At 49.4% G+C, this 27,119-nt stretch overlaps 1 protein-coding gene, 1 long non-coding RNA gene and 1 other non-coding gene across 6 annotated transcripts in view; 2 read left to right on the plus strand and 1 right to left on the minus strand.

Moving 5' to 3' along the window:
* The first annotated feature begins 45 nt into the window (after positions 1–45).
* Positions 46–26,814, plus strand: LOC129468610 (uncharacterized). 4 transcript variants are annotated; one of them, XR_010117115.1, is made up of 4 exons: positions 46–399; positions 549–710; positions 7,158–8,352; positions 26,414–26,814. It is a non-coding gene; the product is annotated as an uncharacterized lncRNA (long non-coding RNA). The 4 variants fall into 4 exon arrangements; XR_010117114.1 differs by having other exon boundaries at positions 51–399; positions 6,973–8,352; XR_010117116.1 differs by having other exon boundaries at positions 60–399; positions 6,976–8,352.
* LOC129468685 (U6 spliceosomal RNA) lies at positions 14,842–14,953 on the plus strand. The gene has a single exon (XR_008652765.1). It is a non-coding gene; the product is annotated as a U6 spliceosomal RNA (small nuclear RNA).
* The window catches only part of KREMEN1 (kringle containing transmembrane protein 1), a 122,764-nt gene continuing 117,784 nt past the window's right edge, over positions 22,140–27,119 (minus strand). The window contains exon 10 of the mRNA XM_063623407.1: positions 22,140–22,191. Within this exon, the coding sequence (XP_063479477.1) occupies positions 22,168–22,191 (24 nt within the window). The 3' untranslated portion in view covers positions 22,140–22,167. The remainder of the gene's footprint in view (positions 22,192–27,119) is intronic.

Genomic DNA, 27,119 nt, shown 5'->3' on the forward strand with positions numbered 1-27,119 from the left:
CGCTCCCGGCCTCGCCCGGCCCCTCGGCGCGGCCCCCCGCCCCCTGCGCCGCCGCTGCCAACCCGGAAGGAGCCCGGGCGGCCAGGGCGCCCCCGCCAGGAGGCCCGCCAGGTGTCCACCTGAGCCCCACGCCCTGCGCCCTGCGCCGCGGGGCCCTTTTAGGGGCAGGGTGCCAGCTCCGAGGTGTCCTCCCACGGGCTGTAGACTGGGAAACTGAGGCCCGGGCGACGGTCCCACACGCAGCTGGGACCCGAACCCACCTCACCTGAGCGAATGATATCGGGGACTCCTCCTTTTTCGACACCTTTGCGGGATCCAGCCCTCCAGGGAAAGCTTCCTGAGCAGTGCGCGCCATGTGTACTGGGCACCTCACCGCGGCCACTTCACATTGTATCTCAGGTGAATCTTCAAGCCACTCTGCTCGAACTGGGCACAATATCCCCATTTTACAGAAGAGAAAATGGAGGCCCAGGCACTCACAGTCTCCCTAGGAGGAGATCTGGGCTGACCCCATAAGTGCAGTGTCTGTTCTTATTCTCATTTTACAGGTGGAGAAACTGAGCCACAGAGAGGAGCTGTCATTTACCTAAAGCACCATGGCAGGGATTTGGCAGAGCCAGGATTTGTACCCAGATCGCCTGACTTTGGAGAGTATCAGCTCTTAACCACAGCACTTTGGTCTATGCCTTGATTTCACCATATGTAACAAGGTAAGAATTGGTGTTGAGTGGTTTCTTCATCTGGGGTACATGGATGGGCTTCTGGAGGAATGGCTCCACATACCACAAAGGTATATGTAAGCGTAGTGTGTGTGTGCAGGGGTGCATGTGTGTGTCGTATGTGTGTATGATGGATGTGTGTGCATGCTTGATGTGGATTTATGTGCATGTGTGTTATGTGTGTGTCTGTGATAGGAGTGTGTTTATGGGGAGAGACCAGAGCTCTCATCAGAGGGGACCCAGACCCCCAATCTCCCAGGGCAGTCTCTAACCCCGCCTTCTGCCTGGATCGATGGGCAGTAGTTAGGCCTGGTCTGGGGAAGCCCTTGCCCACCTTGGCTCCTTCCTGTTATGGCTTGTCCAGACCCACGGTCCCTTCTAGAAACACTCCCCAGAAAGGATCTGCCAGTCACTGGATTGCCCCTCCTGGACTCACCAGGGGCAGGCAGCACAGGCCACCATAGGCAGGCAGGCAGGATGGGGGATCCATCACCAGTGTGTCCACATAGAGAAAGCTGATGCCCTGTCCCAAGGGACAGGTAGTGAGAGCCGGGTTCAAACCCTGCCTCTGCTACTTCTGCTCCAGTTAGCTCAGGCAAGTCTTGCCCCTCTCGGAGCCTCAGTGTTTCTTTTGCAGGGAGGACAGTTGTACATTCCTTACAGGAGTGTGGGAAGGATTGAGATACCATGGTAATGGCCTGTCACCCACTCTCCCCTACTTCGCATGGTCCCCCAAGGGCTCCCTCTCCCTCCAGCGACATCACCATGGTGCCAATGGTGCCCCCTTGGGGAGCTGTTGCCCTCCTTTTCACGTGATATTTTGGCGCATCTCCTGTGCCATCTCTCTGACCTCCAAGAAATGCAGCTTCGTACCTCTCTGGTTAGCCCTTGGTTTTGACACAGCTAGATCAATGACTTAACACCCTGGATAATTCGTCACTCCTGAGGAGCCATGCCTCCAAGAGGATGCCAGTCCTGTCTGAAACCCCAATCAAGGGGCCCAGATAAAAACCCATCACCGGGTCGGGCGCGGTGGCTCACGCTTGTAATCCCAGCACTTTGGGAGGCCGAGGCAGGCGGATCACGAGGTCAGGAGATCGAGACCATGGTGAAACCCCGTCTCTACTAAAAATACAAAAAATTAGCCGGAAGGGGTGGCGGGCGCCTGTAGTCCCAGCTACTCGGAGAGGCTGAGGCAGGAGAATGGCGTAAACCCAGGAGGCGGAGCTTGCAGTGAGCCGAGATTGCGCCACTGCACTCCAGCCTGGGTGACAGAGCGAGACTCTGTCTCAAAAAAAAAAAAAAAAAAAAAAAAACCCATCACTCCACGGGGTGCTTTGAGCTGTTTAGGAAGCTCAAACATGCAGCTGTTTAACACGCAGCTATTTAGGAAGAAGCACTAGATAATGCCTTGGAGGGACTGAGAGGTGTCTAGGGTGTCAGATGGGTGCCACAGAATGAGGAGGCACTGCTAGGTCTGTTTGCAACATGTTTGAGATGCTCCTGCGATTAATGGCATCCACATTTCTTAACCAATGCCATCAAACTTGTGGCAGACTCAGGCCGTGCAGAATTTCCCCAGCAAGAGACTCTCCTGGTAAAAGCTGTTATCAACATTTTCACATCAGAGAGGGGCCTGTCCTTGCTGAGGCTGGGATTCCCGGGTCCAGGGTATTTATTTATCACTATAGACAGACCTTGTGGCTGTGTGACCTGAGGGTTACCACCCCACAAGCCCTGTGACCCATAGGCCAGGGTGTCAATTCCAGAGCAACCTCTGGGAGCTGTGTGACCCGAGACAAGTCACTTCCCCTCTCTGAGCTTCATTTCTTTGCCTGAAAAAAACAAGCCATGGGACCTTTTTTTTTTTTTTTCTTGAGACAGGGTCTCACACTGTCACCCAGGCTGGAGTGCAGTGGCGCGATTTCAGCTCACTGCAGCCTCAACCTCCTGGGCTCAGGCGATTCTCCTGCCTCAGCCTCCTGATTAGGTAGGACTACAGGTGTATGACAGCACATCTGGCTCATTTTTAATATTTTTTGTAGACATGGGGTCTTGCTCTGTTGCTCAGGCTGGTCTTGAACTCCTGGCCTCAAGCAACCCTCTCACACAGGACTTTAAAGATCCCTCTGGCTCAAGAGTCTGAGCTTCTGGGAAAGTGTGAAAACTTCAGGTCTCCCCTTCAGTGGCCCTGGGGCACAGCTGAAGCCCCCGTTTAAGGGCTCACTTTCCTGTTGGATAACAGCCTGCTTTCTGGTCCTCTTTCCTAGTTGAGTGGAAAGGCAGGAAATGCCGTGGGGGCCTGGGGTTTTGATTATTTGAGGTTTCAATGTTTGCTGAAACTGAGAGGAGAGGGGCCGGCTGGCTTGAGGTCTCAGGGCCTGTCCCTGCGGGCGGGGCCTCCCCCCTGGGGGCCTGGTCCTTTCCACTGCCAAGACCAGACCACAACCGCCAGTAACGACAGCAGCTTCCGTTCCCCAGCGCTGACTGTGTGCCAGGCGCTGTGCTAAGCATTTTGCTTGTATTGTCTGCTGCGATCCTCTCCGCCACCCGGGAGGCAGCCTTATTGTCCCCAGGTGTGGGGCTCATGGCTAGTGAGTGATGGGCGTCTGCCTATGAGTTTACCCACCAGACCACACTGCCACCCACTGGCTGAGCCCTGAAGTGGGGCTTCTTTGGGGTAAGAGATAACTTGGCTCACATTTGGAGTCCCATCTTGGGGCTGATGAGGCCAGAGAGAATGTATGGACACATACCCAGACCTGGACCCACACCCAGGTGGACCTCACAGGGACACACACAGACATCCTCCCAGGGCAGGCCATGGGATCCGGAAAACACAGCCCGTCTGGGGCAGATTCACTGACGCATCCACCCTGGCCTAGTCCAAACAGGAAATGTTTTATCCTCTTAACAGACAACCTGGGCGGCAGCCTCCTTCCCCTGTGAAGTCTCTTGGGGCCGTAGCTAAGGGACTTTTACCTCCCACTGTGTCCTACGGGACTGTCTCTCCAGCTTGGGTGTGCCCCATCATATCAGCCCTGTGCACACACTAGCTTGTGTGAGCCCAGGCACTCTTCCCATATCATGCCTGTGCCATAGGTGAGGAAGCAGCCCGAGGGGTGCCCAGAGCCCATGGCCGCAGCCCCCAGGGGCCCAGGCCTAATTGCCAAGGCAGTGCCTGGACACCATGAAAGGGAAGGGACCGTGTAAGGCCACAGCCTTAAAAGCTGCTGACCAGACAAAGGACAGGGCCCAAGAGCAATGGCTGCTGTCTGCACTTTTGATCGGGGGTTTGGCCCTCCTGTCCCTGGCTCTCAGAGATGGGAGCACCCTGCAGGGCCTCGGTCGGGGCGCTGGGAGACCTGGGCAGCCTGCAGCTGCCCAGCCGAGTTATTTATGCTCCATGGAGCTGCCCTTCTTATTCACTCAGCTCATTCTTTCCCCAGAGAGCTGGGACTGGGGCTGGAAGGGAGTAGTGGGAGGAAGGAAGCTGTCAGAAAATCATAAATTAGGGCTCGGGAGGGCCTTCCTGTCCTCTGGAATCTCCCGCTTTGCATCTTTGAGGGGAGTACAGGGGGACGACAACAGAATGACAGGGCCAGACATAAGCGAGCATGGCAGGACAGGGCACCTCTTGTTGGAGTGAGGAGACCTGGATGTTCTATGTGATCTAGAGAGCCTCAGTTTCTGCATCTGGAAAATGGGGGTGATGTGAGGACTCGGGGACTTTCCTGCAACTGTGCTTTGTTGACTGCGCAGGAATGGACAAATGAGAGGCTTTCTCCTTAGCAACGTTTGTTCCCCCTTCTCCTCCTCTGAGAATTTCTCCTAAATCCTCCCCTTTCTGACCCCCGACCTCTGCCCTACTTGCCTTCTCCCAGGTCCCTTCCTCTGCTTCTCTTTCATCTCCTCTTGCAAAAATAGATGAACAATATCTCCATATGCAGCATCCACCCAACTAGGGGGTAGAGGGAATAGCTCTTGGCTCACTCTTACTAGAATGTAAATGACTGATGTGTTTAATGTTTGATGTTGGGAGGAGGGGGAGTTAACAGAGCTTCCTGCCATTTAAACCCTAAATCGTTGGTAGTGGAACTTCTAGGCTGGCGAGGGAAATGTTTGGTGACCACAGCCTAGGAACGTGGCCTAAGACCTTCTGTATGGGAAGCTGTCCATCTCCCACCCCAGCGAGGTGAAGCCCACTCCCGGCTGGATGCATCTGAAGTGGCAGCTGTGAGTCCCTGTGGTTGGACGGATCTGGCAGGAGGGAAGGGCAGACCAGAGAAGCCCCTCAGAGCAGAGGCCCTGGAGCAGCCCACCAGCCCTGCCAGTCCCGGGTGGCACCTGCTGGGTCATGAGCATGTGGGCCTGCCCCACCTGACAGCTCCAGGATGAATGGGGAGGTGGTGGTGGTGCTGAGAAGCAGGAGGAGAATGAGAGTGGTGGGGAGAGAGGAGAAGTCAGAGACAGAGACAGAGAGATATAGTGAGAGACTCTCAGAAGAGGAGAGTGTGCCAGGTAGCCAGAGAGAGAGGGAGACAAAGTGATCTAGAGAGATGTCTTCATCTTTCATAGGAGACAGATGGAAAGACAGAGAGACAGAAAGAGAGACAGACAGAAAGAGGGACTCTTTTGGAAGAGGATCCTAGGTGGTTGGTCTCGGCTCCTGTAGGAGCCTAGCAGAGGGGGCAGGACCGGGGCACCACCTCCCCACCATCCCAAGCCTCATCCGTTCTCAGCACCTCACAGACTCTGGCCTCCCTCAGACCCCCATCCCATGCCAAAGGTGGGGAGCCTGTCCTTCCTCCATTGCCCACCCATGCATCTGGCAATGGCTGCCCGTGGGCTCTGGGCTGCCTGGGGCTGGAATACATCATGCTTGGGCAGCCCCGTTAGACAGAGCCCTTGGGCCCGGGGGGAATGGATTCCTCACCTGGGGCTTGGTCCTGGGAGTCTTAGGTGGATGGACAGCTATATAGGGGGAGGGGGACCTGACTATAGATTGTCCCTGTCCCACCATCCAGTCAGCCTTGCAGGGCTAAGTCTGGGTCATCTTTCCCTGTGTCTATTCCTTGGCTCCATCCCATCCAGCCTCCGCCCCCTTAAGGGATGTGGCATCGGTCTCCTCGATGGCCTCTTGTCTCCTCTGATAATTTCAGTCCTGCAGAATCTTCCCAAAGGCAAATGGAGCCAAGCAACCCTGAGAGGAAAACCTTCCAGTCTCCCTGTCCCCCTCAGGCTGAGAACTGAAGATGGCCCAGCTTGCTTGTCCTCCCACTGTCCCCAGACCCTGGGACAGACCCCCAGACCCAGGGTGGGCTAGGGGATGTCTCTCCGTCTGTCTGCAGGTTTTCCTGCCCTGTCCCCTCTGCCTGCCAATACCCACTCACCCTGCCTGAGCTCACCATTCAGTCTCAGCTCAGACATCATCCCCACTCCACTTCTAGAAGGATGTTTCACACCCCCAACACTGGGCCATGTGTCCACTGGGGTTCACCAGTCACAGCATTCTGGGCTGGGGACATCTGTTGATTTGTGTGGTTCCCCTGATGGATCATAAATAGGCACAGATGCTGAGCCCTTTTTATAATCTTTCTAAGAGTTCTAGGGCACATACAGCTCTAGAAGCTGTACAAGATACATCTGGGTGCATAACAATTTGTTTTTGTTTGTTTCTTTTTTTGTTTGTTTTTTTTGAGACAAAGTCTGCTCTGTCACCCAGGTTGGAGTGCTGGAGTACAGTGGCACAATCTTGGCTCACTGCAACCTCCACCTCCTGGGTTCAAATGATTCTCCTGACTCAGCCCCCTGAGTAGCTGGGATTACAGACATGCATGACCACGCCTGGCTAATTTTTGTATTTTTAGTAGAGACAGGGTTTCACCATGTTGGCCAGGCCAGTCTCGAACTCCTGACCTCTGGTGATTCACCCACCTCGGCTTCCCAAAGTGCTGGGATTACATTGTGAGCCACTGTGCCAGGCCACAATTTCTGTATAGAACAAAAACACAGCTGACTCTTGAACAACATGGGTTTAAACTGATGGGTCCATTTATATGTGGATTTTCTTTTTTTTTTTTTTTTGAGACAGAGTCTCGCTCTGTCACCCAGGCTGGAGTGCTGTGGCGCGATCTCGGCTCACTGCAAGCCCCGCCTCCCGGGTTCACACCATTCTCCTGCCTCAGCCTCTCCGAGTAGCTGGGACTACAGGTGCCCGCCACCACGCCCGGCTAATTTTTTGTATTTTTAGTAGATGGGGTTTCACCGTGGTCTCGATCTCCTGGCCTCATGATCCGCCCTCCTCGGCCTTCCAAAGTGCTGGGATTACAGGCGTGAGCCACCGCGCCCGGCCCTATATGTGGATTTTCTTCTGCCCCTGTCACCCCTGAGACAGCAAGACCACCCATTCCTCTTCCTCTTCCTCCTCCTCCTCAGCCTACTCAACATGAAGACAAGGATGAAGACCTTTATGATGATCCACTTCCACTTAATAGCAAATATATTTTTTCTTCTTTATGATTTTCTTAATAACATTTTCTTTTTAAAATTTTTTTTCGTATTTTTAAGAGATGGGGTCTTGCTATGTTGCCCAGGCTGGTCTTGAATTCCTGGACTCAAATGATCCTTCTACCTCAGCCTCCCAAAGTGCTAGGATTACAGTTAGGAGCCACCACACCTACCCACATTTTTTTTCCTCTAGCCTACTTTATTGTGAGAATACTGCATATAATAACATACAAAATATGTGTTAATTTTTTTTTTTTTTTGAGATGGAGTTTCACTCTTGTTGCCCCAGCTGGAATGCAATGGCGTGATCTTGGCTCACTGCAACTTCTGCCTCCCAGATTCAAGCGATTCTCCTCCTCAGCCTCCCAAGTAGCTGGGATTACAGGCATGTGCCACCACACCCAGCTAATTTTGTATTTTTAGTAGAGACAGGGTTTCTCCATGTTGGTCAGGCTGGTCTTGAACTCCTGACCTCAGGTGATCCACCTGCCTCGGCCTCCCAAAGTGCTGGGATTACAGGTGTGAGCCACCACACCCAGCCTTAATGGACTGTTTATGTGATCAGTAAGCTCCTGGTCAGCAGTAGGCTGTTAGTGGTAAAGTTTTTGGGGAGTCAAAAGTTATGTGCACATTTTTGAGTGTGCATGAGGGGGATCAGTGCCTTAATCCCCATATTGTTCAAATGTCAACTGTAATATGATTAATTGTGGAAATTTTTGCAATGTCTAAATCAGATAAAAAGGCTAATTTTCTCCACATATAAAGAGCTTTTACAAATCAGTAACATTTGATCAATGACTTAATAGATAAATGAATAAAAGTTGTGAACAGACGACTAACTCAGAATGAAAAGGCTTCACTCAAAAGAAGAGCAATGTGCTTACGTGTGGTGACTCACACCTATGATCCCAGCACTTTGCAGGCCATGGCAGGATGATTACTTGAGACCAGAGTTCAAGACCAGCCTGGGCAAGATAGCAAGACCCCTATCTCTACAAAAAATTTAAGAATTAGCTGGTTGTGGTTGTGCACACCTAAGCAAGATCGTGTCTTTAAAAAAGAAAAAGAAGAAAGAGAAAGAGAAAAAAAGAATTCAAATGAAAATCACAATGCAAAGCTGATGGTAAGGACTTAACGTTTTTGATAAAATGGGTTGGCAAGGGTATGGGGAAAATGTCGCCTTCGTGTGTGCCCTCTTTGGAGCACAGTTGGTAAATACATAAAACTGAAAGATGTATACCCTTTTGACCCAGCAATTTTACATCGAGGAAGTTTCTTACAGGTATATTTGCAAAAAACACAAGGAAATTAACTGCAGCACTATCTGCAGTAGCAAAAGACTGGAAGCAACCTAAATGCCCATTGCAGGAGACGGGTGAATTAAGGTACATCAGCCTGAGCAACATAGCGAGATCCCATCTCTACAAAAAATACAAAAATTAGCTGGGCAAGGTGGCACATGCCTGTAGTCCCAGCTACTCGGGAGGCTGAGGTGGGAAGATTGCTTGAGCCCAGGCAGTCGGGGCTGCAGTGAGCTATGATTACATCAGTGCACTCCAGCCTGGGTGACAGAGTGAGACCCTGTCTAATAAAAAAAAAAATTAAATACATCCATCAGTGGAATACCACATTGCTGTTAAAAAAGAAAGAGGGGCTAAAGAAAATGTAGTATATGTATACAATAGAATATTCACCATAAATAATGGAACAAAGCACTGATAAAAAGCTACAACACGGAGGAACCTTGGAAACATTATGTTAAGTGAAAGAAGCCACACATGAAAGGCCTTATATTGTATTTATAAAAGAAACCCACACTGGGCAAATCCATAGACACAGAAGACAGATTAGCGGTTGCCAGGGACTGAGGGCAAGGGATGCGAGGGTGTCCACTCATGGGTGTGGGATTTCTTTTTAGGGTGATGAAAGTGTCCTGCAATCAGGTAGTGGTAACAGTTGCACAGCTCTGAATATACTAAAAACCACTGAATTGTACACATTAAAGGGTAAATTTTTTGACATGTGAATTATATGTACGTAAAGATGAGGTAGATCTAAGTGTTTTGATATGGAACTAGTTTCCAAGATCACCTGTTAAGTGAAGGAAGTTAGTACAGCTGTAAGTAAAGGATGCTGCCATTTAGGGGAAAATTGCAGGAATATATACTCATCAATATTAATATTTGAATTATGCATTCACTTTCTCTAGAAGGATTCATAAGAGGCCGGGCGCGGTGGCTCACGCTTGTAATCCCAGCACTTTGGGAGGCTGAGGCGGGTGGATCACGAGGTCAGGAGATCGAGAACACGGTGAAACCCCATCTCTACTAAAAATACAAAAAATTAGCTGGGCGTGGTGGCAGATGCCTGTAGTCCCAGCTACTCAGAGAGGCTGAGGCAGGAGAATGGCGTGACCCCCGGGAGGCGGAGCTTGCAGTGAGCCGAGATCGCGCCACTGCACTCCAGCCTGGGTGCCTGGGTGACAGAGCGAGACTCCGTCTCAAAAAAAAAAAGAAGGATTCACAAGAAACTGACTGCCTTCAGGAAGGTGAACTGAGGGACCAAGGGTGTTAGGTTTTTTTTTTCTTCTTGAGTTGAAGTCTTGCTCTGTCACCCAGGCTGGACTGCAGTGGCACAATCTCGGCTCACTGCAACCTCTGTCTCCCGAGTTCAAGCGATTCTCCTGCCTCAGCCTCCTGAGTAGCTGGGACTACAGGGGCACGCCACTGTGCTGGGCTAGTTTTTGTATTTTTAGTAGAGACAGGGTTTCACCATGTTGGCCAGGCTGGTCTCCAACTCCTGACCTCAAGTGACCTGCCCACCTGGGCCTCAGGTATTAGTTTTCATTATGAATCCTTTTGCGCTGTTTGAAAAAAATTTAGCGCCAAAAAGTATGCATGGCATACCCTTTGCCCTAAAAATGAAGTGTGTGTGTGTCTATGTGTCTGTGTGTGTGTGCACCTGCATGTGTGTCTGTATATGTGTTTGTGTCTGTGTATATGTCTGTGTGTGTGTCTGTGGTGTGTGTGTGTGGTTTGTTGTAAAACAGCAGCCCTTGCCATTCCAGGCTCCAGGAGCTGTTGTCCGCAGCTGAGGAGTGCTCCTGAGTGCTGTGTGGAGGTTTCCATGTAGGTTTCCACCTCCAGGAAAAAAGATGGGGTAGAGGAACCACAAGTGACAGGGCTGATTCAGGAGTTCCTCTGAATCGGGCCCCAGCCCCAGCCCCAGCCCTGGGAAGCTGTGAGGGTGGCTCCTAAGGGAGATGACCCCCTCCATGCTCTCCCAGGAGGGACCCAGTGTCCTTGTCCTCAGCAGGCAATGGCCCAGGGTTCCCAGTTGCTCGGGACACACCTGAGTGGAGGCTATTCAGAGCGGTGAGTAGGGGAGATGGGGGCCTGACCAGAGGGAAGGGCCTGTCCCAGGAGGTGGGCTGGTGGGCAGCCAGGGTTCCCCCCACCCCCCGGCCTGCCCTACGTCTGCAAGTTGGGGCCTCACAAAGCCAAAGCTGGCTGTGTCCTGTGTCCTCCCTTGACCCCTCGGAGGGAGGAAAAGGAAGAGAGGGGAAGGGAAAGACAGAGAGACAGACAGTAGTACAGGGAGACACACACACACAGAAGGAGACAGTGTTAGAAACAGAGATAAAGGGGCGACCACTGACCTGCTTTCCACTTGTCAGCCCCGAGCCTTTATCTATGTGACTGCACGCATTATCACAGCTGCCCCTAGAGGAGGGGTCTGACACAGGAAAGGGAGGCCAGGGAGGGTGTCAAACTGTTGCACAGCTAGCAGCAGCCATATTCAAACTCTGGCTGCAGAACCCTAGGGCAGTCGCCAGCATAGTGCAGGTCCAGAACTGGCTCTGGGACCCTACACCGTCCCCTTTCCCTCCCGACAGGCACCCCTTGGCCCATTTGGGCTGCCTATACCCAGCCCTGGTGGGACATTCCCAGGGGCACAGCTGACCTGGGACTCCTGGCAAGAGAAGGGTGGCCTGGTGTCAAAGAGGGACCCAGCATGGGGCTAATGTTGTGGGGCCTGTAGGCCCAGGTTGGCCAGGAAAGGGTTTCAATCCTGCCTGTTCCTGAGTGAGTCACTAAGTAACCATGGCCAAATTGCTTCCCCTTTCTGAGCCTCAGTGTGTTCACCTGGAAAATGGGGATAGGGTACTTGTCTCAGGGCAAGTTGTTACCAGGAGCATCTAAGTGAGGCACGTGGATTTCTTTGCCCAGTGCTGGCACAGACTGATCAAGAAACAGTACATAGGTTATATCCAAAGCATGTTGCATATAGACTGCAGAGTGAAGAATCTGAGCAGGCTGGGGATGCAAGGCTTGGGACAGCAAGAAGGGTCAGCCTTTGGCAAAGAGGATATTGGGAAAATAATCTGAGGCTCTCATTTCTTTTTTCTTTTTGAGATGGAGTCTCACTCTGTCACCCAGGCTAGAGTGCAATGGTACAATCTCGGCTCACTGCAACCTCTGCCTCCTGGGTTCAAGTGATTCTCCTGCCTCAGCCTCCTGAGTAGCTGGGATTACAGGCACCCACCATCATGCCTAACTAATTTTTGTATTTTTGTAGAGGCGGGGTTTTGCCAAGTTTGCCAGGCTGGTCACGAACTCCTGACCTCAAGTGATCCACCCACCTTGGCCTCCCAAAGTTCTGGGATAACAGATGTGAGCCACCATGCCCAACCAGAATCTGAGGTTTTCTAAAGGCCCTTTGCTACCAACTGTCACCTGAAATGCTTCTATTAGCCAGTCTTAAAATCCCTAAAGCAAAGAAAATTCAGGTTAAAATTCAAAACTCTTCTCTAGGAGGGATGTATTTACAGAAGACTAGACTGAATTATTCATTCATTTACTGCCCTTTTGTCTTGCTGTGGTCCTCTAAGTACTGTGCCTGCAATTAGAAAGCTCCACCACTGGGCGGCGTCTTAGTTTTGCGCCTGCACAGAGATGAGATTTCCGCCCCCACCCCCGCGCCCCACCCAACACACACCCTCCTGGATGCCAGCTCTGATCCACTCCTACAAGTTGCCTTTTAGAAGAACAAAAAGGGATAGAGAGGCTAGAGAGACAGTCTTTAGATTAGTGGAGAAGAGTTCTGTAATCAGTTCACAATGTGTACTGGGTGAAGGAGTGGAAAGTAGATTCTGTGCCAGGCATTCTGCCACCTCTAGACTGTGCTTCTGAGTAGATAAGTATATTTTTCTATTTCATAGTACTTTTTAGAATAAGTGGAACTGTTTTTAAAACACTTGAGCCTACATAATAGAACTATCAATCACTGTGTAAGGAGGGATGCTTGTACGAATTATTTTTGCAATAGAGAAAATATAATTTGAGATTGGATACTTACACAGAGAGATATTTTAAAAGGCAAACACTGGCCAGAGGGGTGGTGGCTCACACCTGTAATCCCAGCACTTTGGGAGGCTGAGACGGGAGGATCACTTGAGCTCAGGAGTTTGAGACCAGCCTGAGCAATGTAGCAAGACCCCAGCCCTAAAAAGCATTTAAAAATGAGCCAGGCATGGTGGCCTGTAGTCCTAGCTACTGAGGCAGGAGGATCACTTGAGCCCAGTAGTTCGAGGTGACAGTGAGCCATGATCATACCACTGCACTCCAGCCTGGGTGACAGAGCAAGACCTTGTCTTTATAATATAAAATTAAAACAACAACAACAACAACAACAAACATTTAGGTGCAGCCTTTCTTACTAATCATGAATGATCAAGAATTCCTGATTTTTTTTTTTTACAATGATTTTAAAGAGAGAAACCTTTTATGCCTTTTCTTACATGCTTTTTCCTATGTGCTCTAAGTCACTCTCATTCTTTTTTTTTTTTTTTTTTTTTTGAGACAGAGTCTCACTCTGTCACCCAGGTTGGAGTGCAGTGGTGTGATCCCGGCTCACTGCAAGCTCTGCCTCCCAGGTTCACGCCATTCTCCTGCCTCAGCCTCCCAAGTAGCTGGGACTACAGGCACCTGCCACCATGCCCAGCTAATTTTTTTTGTATTTTTAGTAGAGACGGGGTTTCACCGTGTTAGCCAGGATTGTCTTGATCTCCTGACCTCGTGATCCACCCGCCTTGGCCTCCCAAAGTGCTGGGATTACAGGCATGAGCCACCGCACCAGGCCACTCTCATTCTTGCAGATGAGATGGTCATAGCTTCCCTTAGGTCTGTGGCTGTCTGCCTGCTCAGCCTCTGACTTAGTGAGCCAGTTATTGGAAGAAACTATAAAGGAGTGAGAAAGCTTTTTTGGCTGTACTCTTCTTAAGAATTGCTGAGTTTTATAAAATCATTCTTTTTCATCCATAACCCTAAGAGGCTTCTTAGAATCTTTTTTAGTAGTAAAACATTATAATAGCAATATAATATCATTAAAGCTCTTTTTTTAAAAAAGAAAATAAATCACTCATAATCCATCCATCCTAATATAATGATTCCCCAGAGGTTTTTTTTTTTTCCTTTGGAAGGTTTTTTTGGCCTTCTTTTTTGCCAAAGAAAGAGAGGTTCCAGCCCTTTGAACATCTTTCCCCACCCCCAAGCAGCTGAAAATCCTCCTTCTTTCTCTTACTCTTAGCTGCTTGGTCCTTTGAAGTCAAAGCTGGTTTTATGTCTAATCTGCACTGAATGGGTCATTACTGGTGGGCACATGTGGGATCAGAGGAGCCTGACACAGGCTGCCTTCTGCACAGGGCAGAAGCTGTCACAATTTCCATCCACACAATTGCTGTGTCACATGCCATGAGGGTAAGCATTAGCAAACGCACATGTGCAGGGCGGGACACACCAGATATCTTTGGGAACATTATGGGTGTGTCAATCTTTTTTTTTTTTTTTTTTTTTTTTTTTGAGATGGAGTCTCGCTCTGTCACCCAGGCTGGCATGCAGTGGCGTGATCTCGGCTCACTGCAACCTCCACCTCCTGGGTTCAAGCAATTCTCCCACTTCAGCCTCCCAAGTAGCTGGGATTACAGGTGTGCACCACAATGCCTGGCTAATTTTTGTATTTTTTAGTAGAGATGGGGTTTCGCCATGTTGGCCAGGCTGGTCTCGAACTCCTGACCTCAGGTGATCTGCCCACCTCAGCCTCCCAAAGTGCTGGGATTACAGGCTTAAGCCACCGTGCCCGACCTCAATATCTTCTTTTTAAACATTTTTAAAATTTTTATTTTTTTGAGACAGGGTCTTGCTTTGTTACCCAGGCTGAAGTGCAGTAGCACAATCTTGGCTCACTGCAGCCTCGACTTCTGAAGCTCAAGCGATCCTCCTGCCTCATCCTCAACTAGGACAACAGGTGTGCACCACCACGCCTGGCTAACAAAAAAAAATTTTTTTTTTGTAGAGATGAGGTCTGCCTATGCTGCCCAGACTGGTCTTGAACTGCTGGGCTCAAGCGATCCTCCCACTTTAGCTACCCAAAGTGCTGGGATTACAGGCATGAGCCACCATGCCTGGCCTTGTATGGTATTTGAATTATGTGTCAATAAGGCCGCACATACACATTCAAACAGAACAGATTTTAAAGGTGAGAAACATTTTCTGGTTTCCAATTTGTTACTTTGGTGATCTCTAACGAATCACTTTTGTAATTAAGTACACACGTGCTGGCTTTGGCAGCACATATACTAAAAATTGGAACAATACAGAGCAGATTAGCATGGCCCTTTAACAAACTGAAAAATACTTAAACCTAAAAAGAAATAAATTATACATAAATAAAAAACATATGTTATTTTTAATTTAAAAACCACATTCATTGGCTGGGCACGGTGGCTCACACCTGTAATCCCAGCATTTTTCGAGGCCAAGGCAGGCGGATCACCTAAGGTCAAGAGTTTGAGACCAGCCTGGCCATACTGGTAAAATCCCCGTCTCTACTAAAATACAACAATTAGCCAGGCATGGTGGCCCATGCCTGTAATCCCAGCTACTTGGGAGGCTGAGGCAGGAGAATCACTCGAACTAGGGAGGCAGAGGTTGCAGTAAGCCGAGATCACACCACTGCACTCCAGACTGAGGCCCTGTCAAAAAAAAAAAAAGTTTTTAATAAAAGAATTTAATAAAACCACATTCACCACTCTTAGATATCTAACCAAGAGAAATGGAAATAGGGTCACACAAAAACTTGCACCTGAGTGTTCACAGCAGCATTATCTGTAAGAACCAAAAAGCAGCAACAACCCAAATGTGCGTCGACAGATGAATTGAACAGACAACATGTGGTCCATCCATGCAACGGAATATTGTTCAGAAGGAATGAAGTGCTGACACATGCTGCAACATGGGTGAGCCTTGACAGCATTATGCTCAGTGAAAGAAGCCAGCCGCAAAAGGCCACGTGGTGTATGATTCCATTTACGTGAAATACCCAGAATAGGGAAATCTACAGAGACAGAAAGTGGTTGCCAGGAGCTGGTGGTGGGGCAGTGGGGTCTGCAGGAGAATGGGGAATTCACTGCAAATGGGTATACGGTTTTTTTTTTTTTAGATGGCATTTCGTTCCTGTTGCCCAGTCTGGAGTGCAATGGCATGATCTTGGCTCACTGTAACCTCCACCTCCCGGGTTCTAGCGATTCTCCTGCCTCAGCCTCCCGAGTAGCTGGGATTACATGTGCCCACCACCACGCCCAGCTAATTTTTTTTTTGAAACGGAGTCTCGCTCTGTTGCCCTGGCTGGAGTGCAGTGGTGCAATCATGGCTCACTGCAGCCTGGAACTCCTGGGTTCAAGTGATCCTCCTGCCTCAGCCTCCCGAGTAGCTGGGACTACAGGCACCTGCCACCACATCCAGCTAGTTTCTCAATTTTTTGTAGAGATGGGGCCTCTCTTTGTTGCCCAGGCTGGTCTTGAACTCCCGGTCTCATGTGATCTTTCTGCCTCGGTCTCCCAAAATGCTGGGATAACAGGTGTGAGCCACTGCACCTAGGCACTCAAAATTCTCAATTATAGCTACAAAGACCCTTTTCCAAATAAGGTCACCTTCACAGGTTCCTGGACATGGACCTATGTTTTGGTGGGGGCCACCATTCAACCCACCGCACCTCCCTACCCCAACCGCCATTGTTCAAGCTGGGCCACCTTGCCCTGGTCTCCAGGCGTCCTTGGTCTCCAGCCCTTGCAGCCAGAGGAGGCCAGACCCACGTCCCCTGCTACTTGGAGTCTCACAGTGGCTCCCAGGGCATCTGGAAGCAGCTCACGCTTGACCTGCAAAGCTCCATGGCCTGGCCCTGCTGGCGTCTCAGGCACCCTGTTCCCACCACACTGACCTTTTCCCCGGTTCCTAAAGGGCTCCAAGCTTTCTCTTGCCTCCAGAGCTCCTCCATGTTGATCTCCCTGTTCCCTCCACCTGGCATTCCTCCTCCAGGCTTCACCTGAGTGCCTTTTGCTTACCCGCAAGTCTCAGTTTAGGTGCCCTGCCCCCACCCCAAACCTCTTTTCACAACCTGAGATGTTAGGGGCCCCTTGGGGGCTATGGCAGCAGGTTATAGTGGTGGGGTTCACCTGGATGCACTCTCTGGACTGGGAGCTCAGCCTGGGCAGGGCCACATAGCTCCTATTTTGCTCCCTGTAGAATGGCAGTGTTCGTTTTTTGTTTTGTATTTATTTATTTTTTTTTTGACATGGAGTCTCACTCTTTTGCCCAGGCTGGAGTGCAGTGGCGCAATCTTGACTCACTGCAACCTCTGCCTCCTGGGTTCAAGCGATTCTCCTGCCTCAGCCTCCTGAGTAGCTGGGACTACAGGCGCCCACCAACACGCCCGACTAGAATGGCAGCATTTCTGAGGGCGGGAGGAGGGTATAAGGGTCAGATGAGCCTGAACCTTACTCTTCACTTTCCACCTCTTCCCATCTTCCTTCCTCATAGTCTTGGGGAACACTTTTTTCTCACCTTTAAAAATATATATTTTTTTAGAGACAAATTCTTGCTCTGTCACCCAGGCTGGAGTGCAGCGGCATGACCACAGCTCACCACAGTCCTGTCTGCTGGGCTCAAGCAATCCTCCTGCCTCAGCCTCCTGGGTAGCTAGGACCATAGGCATGTGCCACCGTGCCTGACTAATTTTTTAAAATCTCATTTTTGTAGTGATGAAGTCTTGGTGTGTTGCCCAGGATGGTCTTGAACTCCTGGCCTCAAGGGATCCTCCCACCTTGGCCTCTCAAAGTGTTGGGATTACAGGCATAAGCCACCTCACCTGGCCCTTTCTCACCTCTAAAATCTGAAGTTGTTTGAATGTGAAAAAAAGAAAAGAAAAGAAAAAGGAAAGGAAGGAGGGAGGCCACCCCCTCACACATCTTTTCTGCCTGAATTCCCAGGCAGTGTCTTTTACTCCCAACTGCAATCATTTGCACTTAATTCCTCCAACTTCAAGTTGTTTGGGGTCAAAGGAAGGAACACAGGATGGGAATGGGGAATGTGTTCAGGAATAGGAGGAGTTACAGAAACCTCAGGGCCTCTGCTCAGACAGGTGGTGGGATGAATCCCACAGATGGGAATAATCAGCCATGAGTTTCTGAGCGCGTGACTCCTCCCAGGTGAGCCTGGCTCACCTGTATAATGGGATGATAGCAGCCACCCTGCAGCTGAGGACTGGGGAGTTACGTTGAGTGCCCAGCACACAGCAAACAAGCACTCAGTATGTGGCGGCAACAGTTAACAATTCATAAAACCGTAGAGAGTATGTGAAATGCCATTTCAGTTTGCAAACATCTCCAATCCCCAGAATGTTCCCCACTGGCCTCCTGGGCAGCTGAGAAGAGTAACAGCATTGTGGGATGGTGTTATGGTTTGAATTATGTCCCACCCCCAAAAGATGTTGAAGTCCTAACCCCCAGGATCCGTGAATGGGACCTTCTTTGGAAATGGGGTGTTTGCAGATGATATGTTGAGATGAGGTCACAAGGGTGGCCCCTAATCCAATGTGGCTGTGTCTTTATATAAAGGGGAAATGGGACACAGAGACAGACGCTCGCAGAGGCAGATGATGTTAAGACACAGAGAAGATGGCCACCAACAAGCCAAAGAGTGCTAGAGGCTACCCAAAGCCAGGAGAGGGACCTGGAACAGGCTCTCCCTCTCAGCCTCAGAAGGAACTAGCCCTGCCCACACTTTGATTTCAGACTTCCAGCACCAAAATAGTGAGACAATAAGTGTTTGTTGTTTAAGCCAGGCAGGCTGTGGGGCTTTGTTGCAGAGGTGGGAATAAGACAAATCCACCGTCAGAGCAAACTGGGCCTCCTAGGGCTGGCGGGATCCCCCAGGGGCTCCGAGGAGATGGACCCGAGGCCAGTGCCAAGCCTGGCCAGCCCCCAGTCACTGCCCAGGCCCACGGCCAGGCCTGGCTGCTCCTCGGCCCCCTACTGCCCCAGCAGGAGGGCACCAGACACTTCCAGGACAGAAATCTGGGATGCATTTGGAAATCCTGGCAGAGGGGTTTCAAGTTAGGCCCTGTCCTAACTGGGTGAACCGCCATCTGGATCCTGTTTGCTGGCCCCTGCCAGGAGAATCTGAGTGGGATTTTCGGGGAGCCGTCAGGGAAGGGGGCCTCTCCCTCTGTGGCTGGGTGCAGTCAGCGGTCCTGGGTGGAATCCTGGCCCTGCCACTTGCTGGGTGACCTCAGGCTGCTCATGTCACCTCTCTCTCTTGGCTTTCTCACCTGAAAACTGAGGACAATCCCAGAATGCACCTTGAAATGTCGCCACCAGGATTTACTAGGATCATGAGAATAGCAGGCTGCTTAATGAAGGGGAACTTCAGATTTTTCTTTTCTTTTCTTTTCTTTTCTTTATATACAAATTCTGGTAAAATAAATAATGTAAAATTGACTTTTTTTTTTGGAGACAGGGTCTCACTGTGTCACCCAGAGTGGAGTGCAGTGTGGTGATCATAGCTCACTGCAGCCTCGACCTCCCTGGGCTCAGGTGATTCTCCTACCTCAGCCTCCAGGGTGGCTGGGGCTACAGGCATGTGCTACCATGCTTGGCTAATTTTTCTATTTTTTTGTTGAGATGGAGTTTCACCATGTTGTCCAGGCTGGAAAACTGACCATTTTACTTATTTTAACCATTTTAAAGCATACAGTTCAGTACATTCGCATTGTTGTGCAACTATCACCCCCGTCCAGAACTTTTTCATCTTCCGCAAATGAAACTGTATTGGTTCAACACTGACTCCTCATTCCCCCATCCCTCATTCTACTTGTCTCTACAATGTTGACGATATTAAGTACTCCATTTAAGTGGAATTTTACCATTCTGCTCACTACAAAATATAACAAAATTTACCTTTTTTTTTTTTTTTTCTGGAGACGGGGTTTCACTCTGTCACCCCTGCTGGAGTGCAGGGGTGTGATCATGTCTCACTGCCACCTCGACCTCCTGGGTTCAAGCGATCCTCCCACCTCAGCCTCCCAAGTAGCTGGGACTATGGGCATGCGCCACCATAACCAGCCAATCTTTGTATTTTTTTTTGTAGAGACAGGGTTTTGCTTTGTTGGCCAGGATGGTCTCGAACTTCTGGGCTCAAGCCATTCCCCCACCCGCCTCCTCAGCCTCCTAAAGTGCTGGGATTACAGGCATAATTGCACCACCGCACCTGGCAAAATTGGCCATTGTTAAGGGTACAGTTCAGTGGAATTAACTGAACTTTGTAGTGTTGTGTAACCATCACCAACATCCATCTCCTGAATCCTTTTCATCTTGTAAAACTGAAACTCTGTCTTCATTATACAATAATCCCCATTACCCCTTTTCCCCAGCCATCACCATTCTACTTTCTGTCTCTATGATTTTGACTACTCTAGGTATGCCATATAAGTGAAATCATACAGTATTTATTGTTTTGTGACTGGCTTCATTTTCTCAGCATAATGTCCTCAAGCTTCATTCTCATTGTAGCTTGTGTCAGAATTGCCTTCCTTTTCAGGGCTGAATAATATTCCATTGAATGGACAGACCTCATTTTGCTTATCCATTCTTCCATTGATGGATATGTGAGTTTCTCCACATTTTAGCAATTATGAATAATACTGCTATGAACATGGGATCTCTTTGAGACCCTCCTTTTAATTCTTTTTTTTTTTTTGAGACAGAGTCTTGCTCTGTCGCCCAGGCTGGAGTGCAGTGGCGCAATCTCGGCTCACTGCAAGCTCCGCCTCCTAGGTTCACACCATTCTCCTGCCTCAGCCTCTCCGAGTAGCTGGGACTACAGGCGCCCACCACCACGCCCAGCTAATTTTTTTGTATTTTTAGTAGAGACGGGGTTTCACCGTGGTCTCGATCTCCTGACCTCGTGATCCGCCCGCCTCAGCCTCCCAAAGTGCTGGGATTACAAGCGTGAGCCACCACGCCCGGCCTTCTTTTAATTCTTTTGGGTATATACCTGGAAGAGGAATTGGTGTATTTAATTCTTTTGGGTATATACCTGGAAGTGGAATTGGTGTATTTAATTCTTTTGGGTATATACCTGGAAGTGGAATTGCTGGGTCACATGGATAATTCTATGTTTAATTTTTTGAGGCACCACCATCTGTTTTCCGCAGCAGCTGTGCCACTTTGCATTCCCACCAGCAGCGCGCAAGCGTTCTAATTTCTCCACACGCTCGCCAACAGTGAGTAGCGGACTGTTCTCTGGGGCTGCCTGGCTCCTCCAATCTTTCTCTGGGGAGCTCGAAAAGGGCACTTTACTTAGGGATGCCAGAACTCCTAGAATCCTGACTCCTTTTGAGTTTCTAAGGTTTCTAGAAGATCCCAGGGCCCTAGGGGAAGCCCACTGTGGGAGTGATGGCCTGGCTCTTGGCCTGGGGTGCACACTGGGCTGGAGAGCGCTGGTTCCAGGCACGCAGGGGTGAGGAAGTAGCTGTGTGCATAAACACAGTGTGTATATAAACCTGTGTAAACCAAAGTGGGAAGTTGCTGCTATGCCGGGAGACCCAGGCTCATTTGGAGATGTTCAGCAAGCATCTGACATAGGGCCTGGAAGTCTCTCCCTCAAAGGGCTGCATCTGGGCTCCGGTTCTGCCATCAAGACAGCCAGGCTGGCCGGGCGCGATAGTTCACGCCTGTAATCCCAACACTTTGGGACGCCGAGGCAGGCGGATCACTTGAGGTCAGGAGTTCAAGACCAGCCTGGCCAACATGGCAAAACGAAAAATACAAAAATTAGCCAGGCGTGGTGGCACGTACCTGTAGTCCCAGCTACTCGGGAGGCTGAGGCAGAAGAATTGCTTGAACCTGGGAGACGAAGGTTGCAGTGAGCTGAGATGGCACCACTGCACTCCAGCCTGGGCAACAAAGTGAGACTCCAGCTAGGCTGGACTCTGCTTGAGAGAAGCTGAGGTTCCCAGACATATGGCAGGAAGAGGACTGATGCTAGGGAGGGGACAGAGCCTGCTCATGATAGACAGCGGGGGCTGGCCTCCCTGGACCCTGAACCCCGTGGGTGTTCCCAGAGGATGGAGCTCTTGGCCCCTGAGTCAGCCTCACACACGACTGGGTCTGCTCCCTCGGGCCTCCCTACTCCCTCGGAGCCTCATGCCCAGCACAGATGAAATAGCTCTTGGCTGGATGGTGGCCCAAAGGGCCTTGTGATCATCCTTCCGCACAGTGGTCTTCACCATCCAGGGAGAGCGGAAAGCAACAGAAGCTGAGAGCCAAGCATGGGGCCTGGAGGTCGGATAGACTTGGGCCACCCATTGGCTTCAGCAGGGACCCCACCTCTCTCAACCCCAGTCTTCTCACCTGTATGCTGGAGCTAACAATGATGGTGGCTGCCTGATCGAGCAGGTGATGATTCAATGGCGCAATGTACAACATACAGCCGGCACCAGACACATTGTAAGTAAATGGCCCTGTTTCCATCAGAAAGGAGAACAGCTGCCTGGACTGAATATGCAACAGGACACCCGGAATGTGTTTTTTGGATGCATCAGCTCACTTTCTAGCCACCGGCCTCTTCTAGAAGTTGCACACAGATAAAAGGTCCCAGTTAATGAGGATTCTGGTTAAAGTTTTAAAATTCACAGCAAGCCCACTCCGCATAATAATGTATCAGGAACACAACAATCCTTTAATCTAGAAGGAATTAATTGCTGGGCCCAGAAATTCAGGGCACGCTGACAGAATCCTTAATTTCTCGAGCTGATGGTTTCAAAAAGCGACTGATTTTAGACTGGCTTCTCTCTAGGCGTACGTAAGACTCCCACAGTCCCAACAAAAGGCGAGATTGTCTTGGTGTCTAACTCAGTAAGAATCATGTATGTGGGGTCTGAATTAATGTCAGCTCTGAATTTTTCCTGCTGAGTGGAACGTGGTGGACCTTAACCCCCAGGAGACTCAATGGCAGCTCCGTGGCCTGGGCACCCCAGGCATCATCCAGGGAATGTCCTCACTCGTCCCACATATGTTTACAGAGCACCTACTCTGGGCCGAAGCTCAGGTTCTGTGTTGGAAATGCAGGAGCCAGCACGACCAGCCTCAAAGACAGACTCACACAAACCCACGGTCAGATAACTGCGTGACTGCACGTCATAAAAAGGAATGAGGCAGGGTGTCTGAAAGGACCTAACAGGCTGGGCACAGTGACTCACACTTGTAATCCCAGCACTTTGGGAGGCTAAGGCGGGAAGATCACTTGAGGCCGGAAGTTCAAGTCCAGCCTGGGCAACATAGTGAGATCCTGTCTCTGCAAAAATTAAAATATTACCTGGGTATGGTGGTGCATGCCTGTGGTCCCAGCTCCTCAGAAGGCTGAGGCAGGAGGATTGCTTGAGCCAGGGAGGTTGAGGCTGCAGTGAGCCATGATTGCATCCTTGCACTCCAGCCTGGATGACAGAACAAGACCCTGTCTTTAAAAAAAAAAAAAAAAAAAAGAGAGAGAGAGGACAATAGGGCCATAATTTAGATGACAGGGCCTGGCAGATAGGGCCACAGATCTTATAAAATGTTTTTTTTAATTAATTAATTTATTTATTTTTTGAGACGGAGTCTCGCTCTGTCCCCCAGGCTGGAGTGCAGTGGCCTGATCTCGGCTCACTGCAAGCTCCGCCTCCCGGGTTCACGCCATTCTCCTGCCTCAGCCTCCCAAGTAGCTGGGACTACAGGCACCCGCCACCACGGCTGGCTAATTTTTTGTATTTTTCGTAGAGACGGGGTTTCACCATGTTAGCCAGGATGGTCTCAATCTCTTGACCTCATGATCGGCCCGCCTTGGCCTCCCGAAGTGCTGGGATTACAGGCGTGAGCCACCGCGCCCAGCCTTTTTATTATTATTATTATTATTATTATTTTGAGACAAGTTCTCACTCTGTTGTCCAGGCTGCAGTGCAGTGGCATGATCACAGCTCACTGCAGCTTGGAACTCCTGGGTTTAAGTGATCCCCCTGCCTCAGCCTCCTGAGTAACTGGGATTACAGGAGTGTACCACCCTGCCCAGCTATTTTTTTTTTTTTTTTAATAGAGACAAGAGCTTGCCATGTTGCCCCAGGCTGGTCTCAAACTCCTAGCCTCAAGCAAACTTCCTGTCTCGGCCTTTCAAAACCCTGAGATTACAAGCATAAGAAAAGAAAATCTTGTAAGCTGAAAACTGAAGGATGAGAGCAATTAATTGATGAAGTATGATGATCCAGGTGTCCCTGGGTAAAGAAACAACCTCTACAAAGGCCCTGAGGTAGGAATATGCCATTATAGGAGCTAGGAGCTGTTCTCAGGGAGCTGATGGTGATTGAGGCTCATGGAACAAGAAAAGAAAAATGATCCTCATCGTTGTCACTATCACTACCATAGTCAGATGAAGGTGAAGTCTTACAAATACTTCATATGGGGCCAGGTGTGGTGGTGTGTGCCTATAATCCCAGCACTTTGGGAAACCAAGGTGGGAGGATCGCTTGAGACCAGGAGTTTGAGACTGGCCTGGGCAACATAGCGAGATTCTATCTCTGCAATTTTTTTTTTTTAATTAGCGTGATGTGTTAGTATGCACTTATAGTCACAACTACTCAGGAGGGTGAGGTGGGAGGATTGCCTAAGCCCAGGAGTTTGAGGCCGCAGTGAGCTATAATTGCACCACTGCACCCAGCCTGGGCAACAGAGTAAGACCCTGTCTCAAAAACAAACAAAAAGCCTCACGTAGGATCATATACACCAGGCCCTGCACATATTCCCAGGGGAATCTGAGCACCATTTAGGGCCCCAAAGGGATCATCCTGGGTGCAGACTGGGAGGCAGGAGACAGCCAGGTAAGGACACAGGCTCGGGGTCAGATGACCTGGCTTTGCATCCTGACTCCCCTCTTAAGGCAGGAGAGAGGCTCCCCTCCCCTCCCCTCCCCATCTCACTCTGTCACCCAGGCTGAAGTGCAGTGGTGCAATCATGGCTCACTGCAGTCTCGACCTCCCAGGCTCAAGTGATCCTTTGGACCACAGGCACGTGCCACCATGCCTGGCTAGTTTTTGTTGTTGTTGTTGTTGTTGTTTGTATTTTTAGTAGAGACGGGGTTTCCCCCATGTTGCCCAGGCTGGTCTGGAACTCCTGGGCTCAGCAGTCCACCCACCCCTGCCTCCCAAAGTGCTGGGATTACAGGCGTGAGCCACCGCGCCTGGCCTGTAGTTACAATAAACTGTACACAGTTAAGAGTGTACAATTTCATCAGTTTGACATGTCTTCACCTGGGAAATCATCTCCACAATCAGGATAGTGAATCTATCCACCACTCCCAAAAGTTTTCTCATTCCCCTTGGTCACCCACCTCTCTCCCGATTCCCAAGCAAACAGTGATCTGCTTTCTGTCGCTATAGATTATTTTGCATTTTCTAGGATTTTTCTTCTTTTTAAGAGACAAGGTCTCACTCTGTTACCCAGGCTGGAGTGTGGTGGCATGATCATAGCTCACTGCAGCCTTGAACTCTCGGGCTCAAGCGATCCTCCCACCCCAGCCTCCCAAAGTAGCTGGGATGACAGATGCACACTGCCACACTTGGCTAATTTTTATTTTTTGTAGAGATGGGGTCTCCCTATGCTTCCCAGGCTGGTCTTGAACTCCTGGACTCAAGCAATCCTCCTGTCTCGACCTCCCAAGGTGCTGGGATTACAGGCGTGAGCCACCTCACCTGGCCTATAGAATTTTATACAAATGAAATCATACTGTATGTACTCTTTTTTGGTTTGGCTTCTTTTATGCAACATAATAATTTAAGCTTCACCCATGTCATTGTGCGTATTACTAGTTCATTTCTTTTTCCTGCTAGGTATGTTTCACAACTTGTTGGTCCACTCACCTGTTGATGGACATTAAGTTGGTTACCAGTTTGGGGCTATTATAAATAATGCTGCTATGAACATTTGCATACATGTTTTTGTATTGCCATATGTGTTCATTTATCTTGGTTAGATACCTAGGAGTGGACTTGCTGGGTCTCAAGGTAATTGTATGTGAAGTATGAGAGAAACTGCCAAGCTGTTTTTCTTTTTTTTTGAGATGGAGTCTCGCCCTGTTGCCCAGGCTGAAGTGCAATGTTACAGTCTCGGCTCACCGCAACCTCTGCCTCCCGGGTTCAAACAATTCTCCTGTCTCAGCCTCCTGAGTAGCTGGAATTATAGGCATGCAACACCACACCTGGCTAATTTTTGTATTTTTAGTAGAAATGGGATTTCGCCATGTTGGTCAGGCTGGTCTCGAACCCCTGACCTCAGGTGATCCACCTGCCTCAGCTTCCCAAAGTGCTGGGATTACAGGCATGAACCACTGCACCTAGCCCAAGCTGTTTTTCAAAGTGATTGTAAAACAGTACCTAAAAGCTCCAGTTGAGTTGCTCCACATCCTCACTAACCCTTGGTATTGCCAGTTATTCAAATTTAAGCCATTCTAATAGGTGTGTAGTGGTCTCGCTGTGATTTTAATTGGCATTTCCCTAATGAATGATGCTATGGAGCATCTTTTCACCTGCTTATTTGTCATCCATACGTGTTTTTTTGATCAAGTGTCCATTTCAATTGTTTGTTCCCCATGGGCACTCTTTTAAAAATTCTTTATTTTCGTATTATTGAGCATTGAGAGTTCTTTATATATTCTGGATACGAGTCTTTTTAAAATCAGATATGTGATTTAATGAATATCTTCTTTCAATCTGTGACTTTTCTTTTTATTCTCTTAATAGTGTCTTTCTTTTTCTTTTTGAGACAGGGTCTCACTCATCACCAGGCTGGAGTACAGTGACATGATCACGGCTCACTGTAGCCTCAACCTCCCAGGTTCACACTATCCTCCCACCTGAGCCTCCCAGGACCACAGGCGTGTGCCACCACGCCCAGCTAATTTTTTGTAGAGATAGGGTTATGCCATGTTGCCCAGGCTGGTCTCAAGCTGCTGGGCACAAACAATCTACCTGTCTCAGTCTCCCAGAGTGCTGGGATTACAGTCGTGAGCCACTGTGCCCAGCCAACAGTGTCTTTCAAAGAGCAGAGAGAGGTTAATTTTGATGATGTCCAGCTTGCACCTTTGTTGAAAATTGATCACATATCTGTGAGTTTGTTTCTAGACTCTTTGTTCAGCTTTATTAAACTACTTGTCTATTTGTACACCAATGCCACACTGTCTTCATTGCTGTGCCTTTATAATAAGTTTTAAAGTTAGGTCATTTAAGTCCTTTAATTTTGTTCCTCTTTTTCAAAGTTGTTTTGACTATTCTAAGCCTTTGCATTTCTAATACATTTTGTAATCAGCTTGTAAATTTCTACCAGAAAAGCCTACTGAGACTTTGACTGAAATTATGTTGAGTTTGTAGATTTGGGAAGAATTGACATATTTGACAGTATTGAGTCTCTCAACCCATGAACATGGTATACATCTCCATTTATTTAGACCTTTAGAGCATTTTCTCAGCAACGTT

Source organism: Symphalangus syndactylus, chromosome 18 (assembly GCF_028878055.3).
Source record: "Symphalangus syndactylus isolate Jambi chromosome 18, NHGRI_mSymSyn1-v2.1_pri, whole genome shotgun sequence".
Classification (NCBI taxonomy): Eukaryota; Metazoa; Chordata; class Mammalia; order Primates; family Hylobatidae; genus Symphalangus; species Symphalangus syndactylus.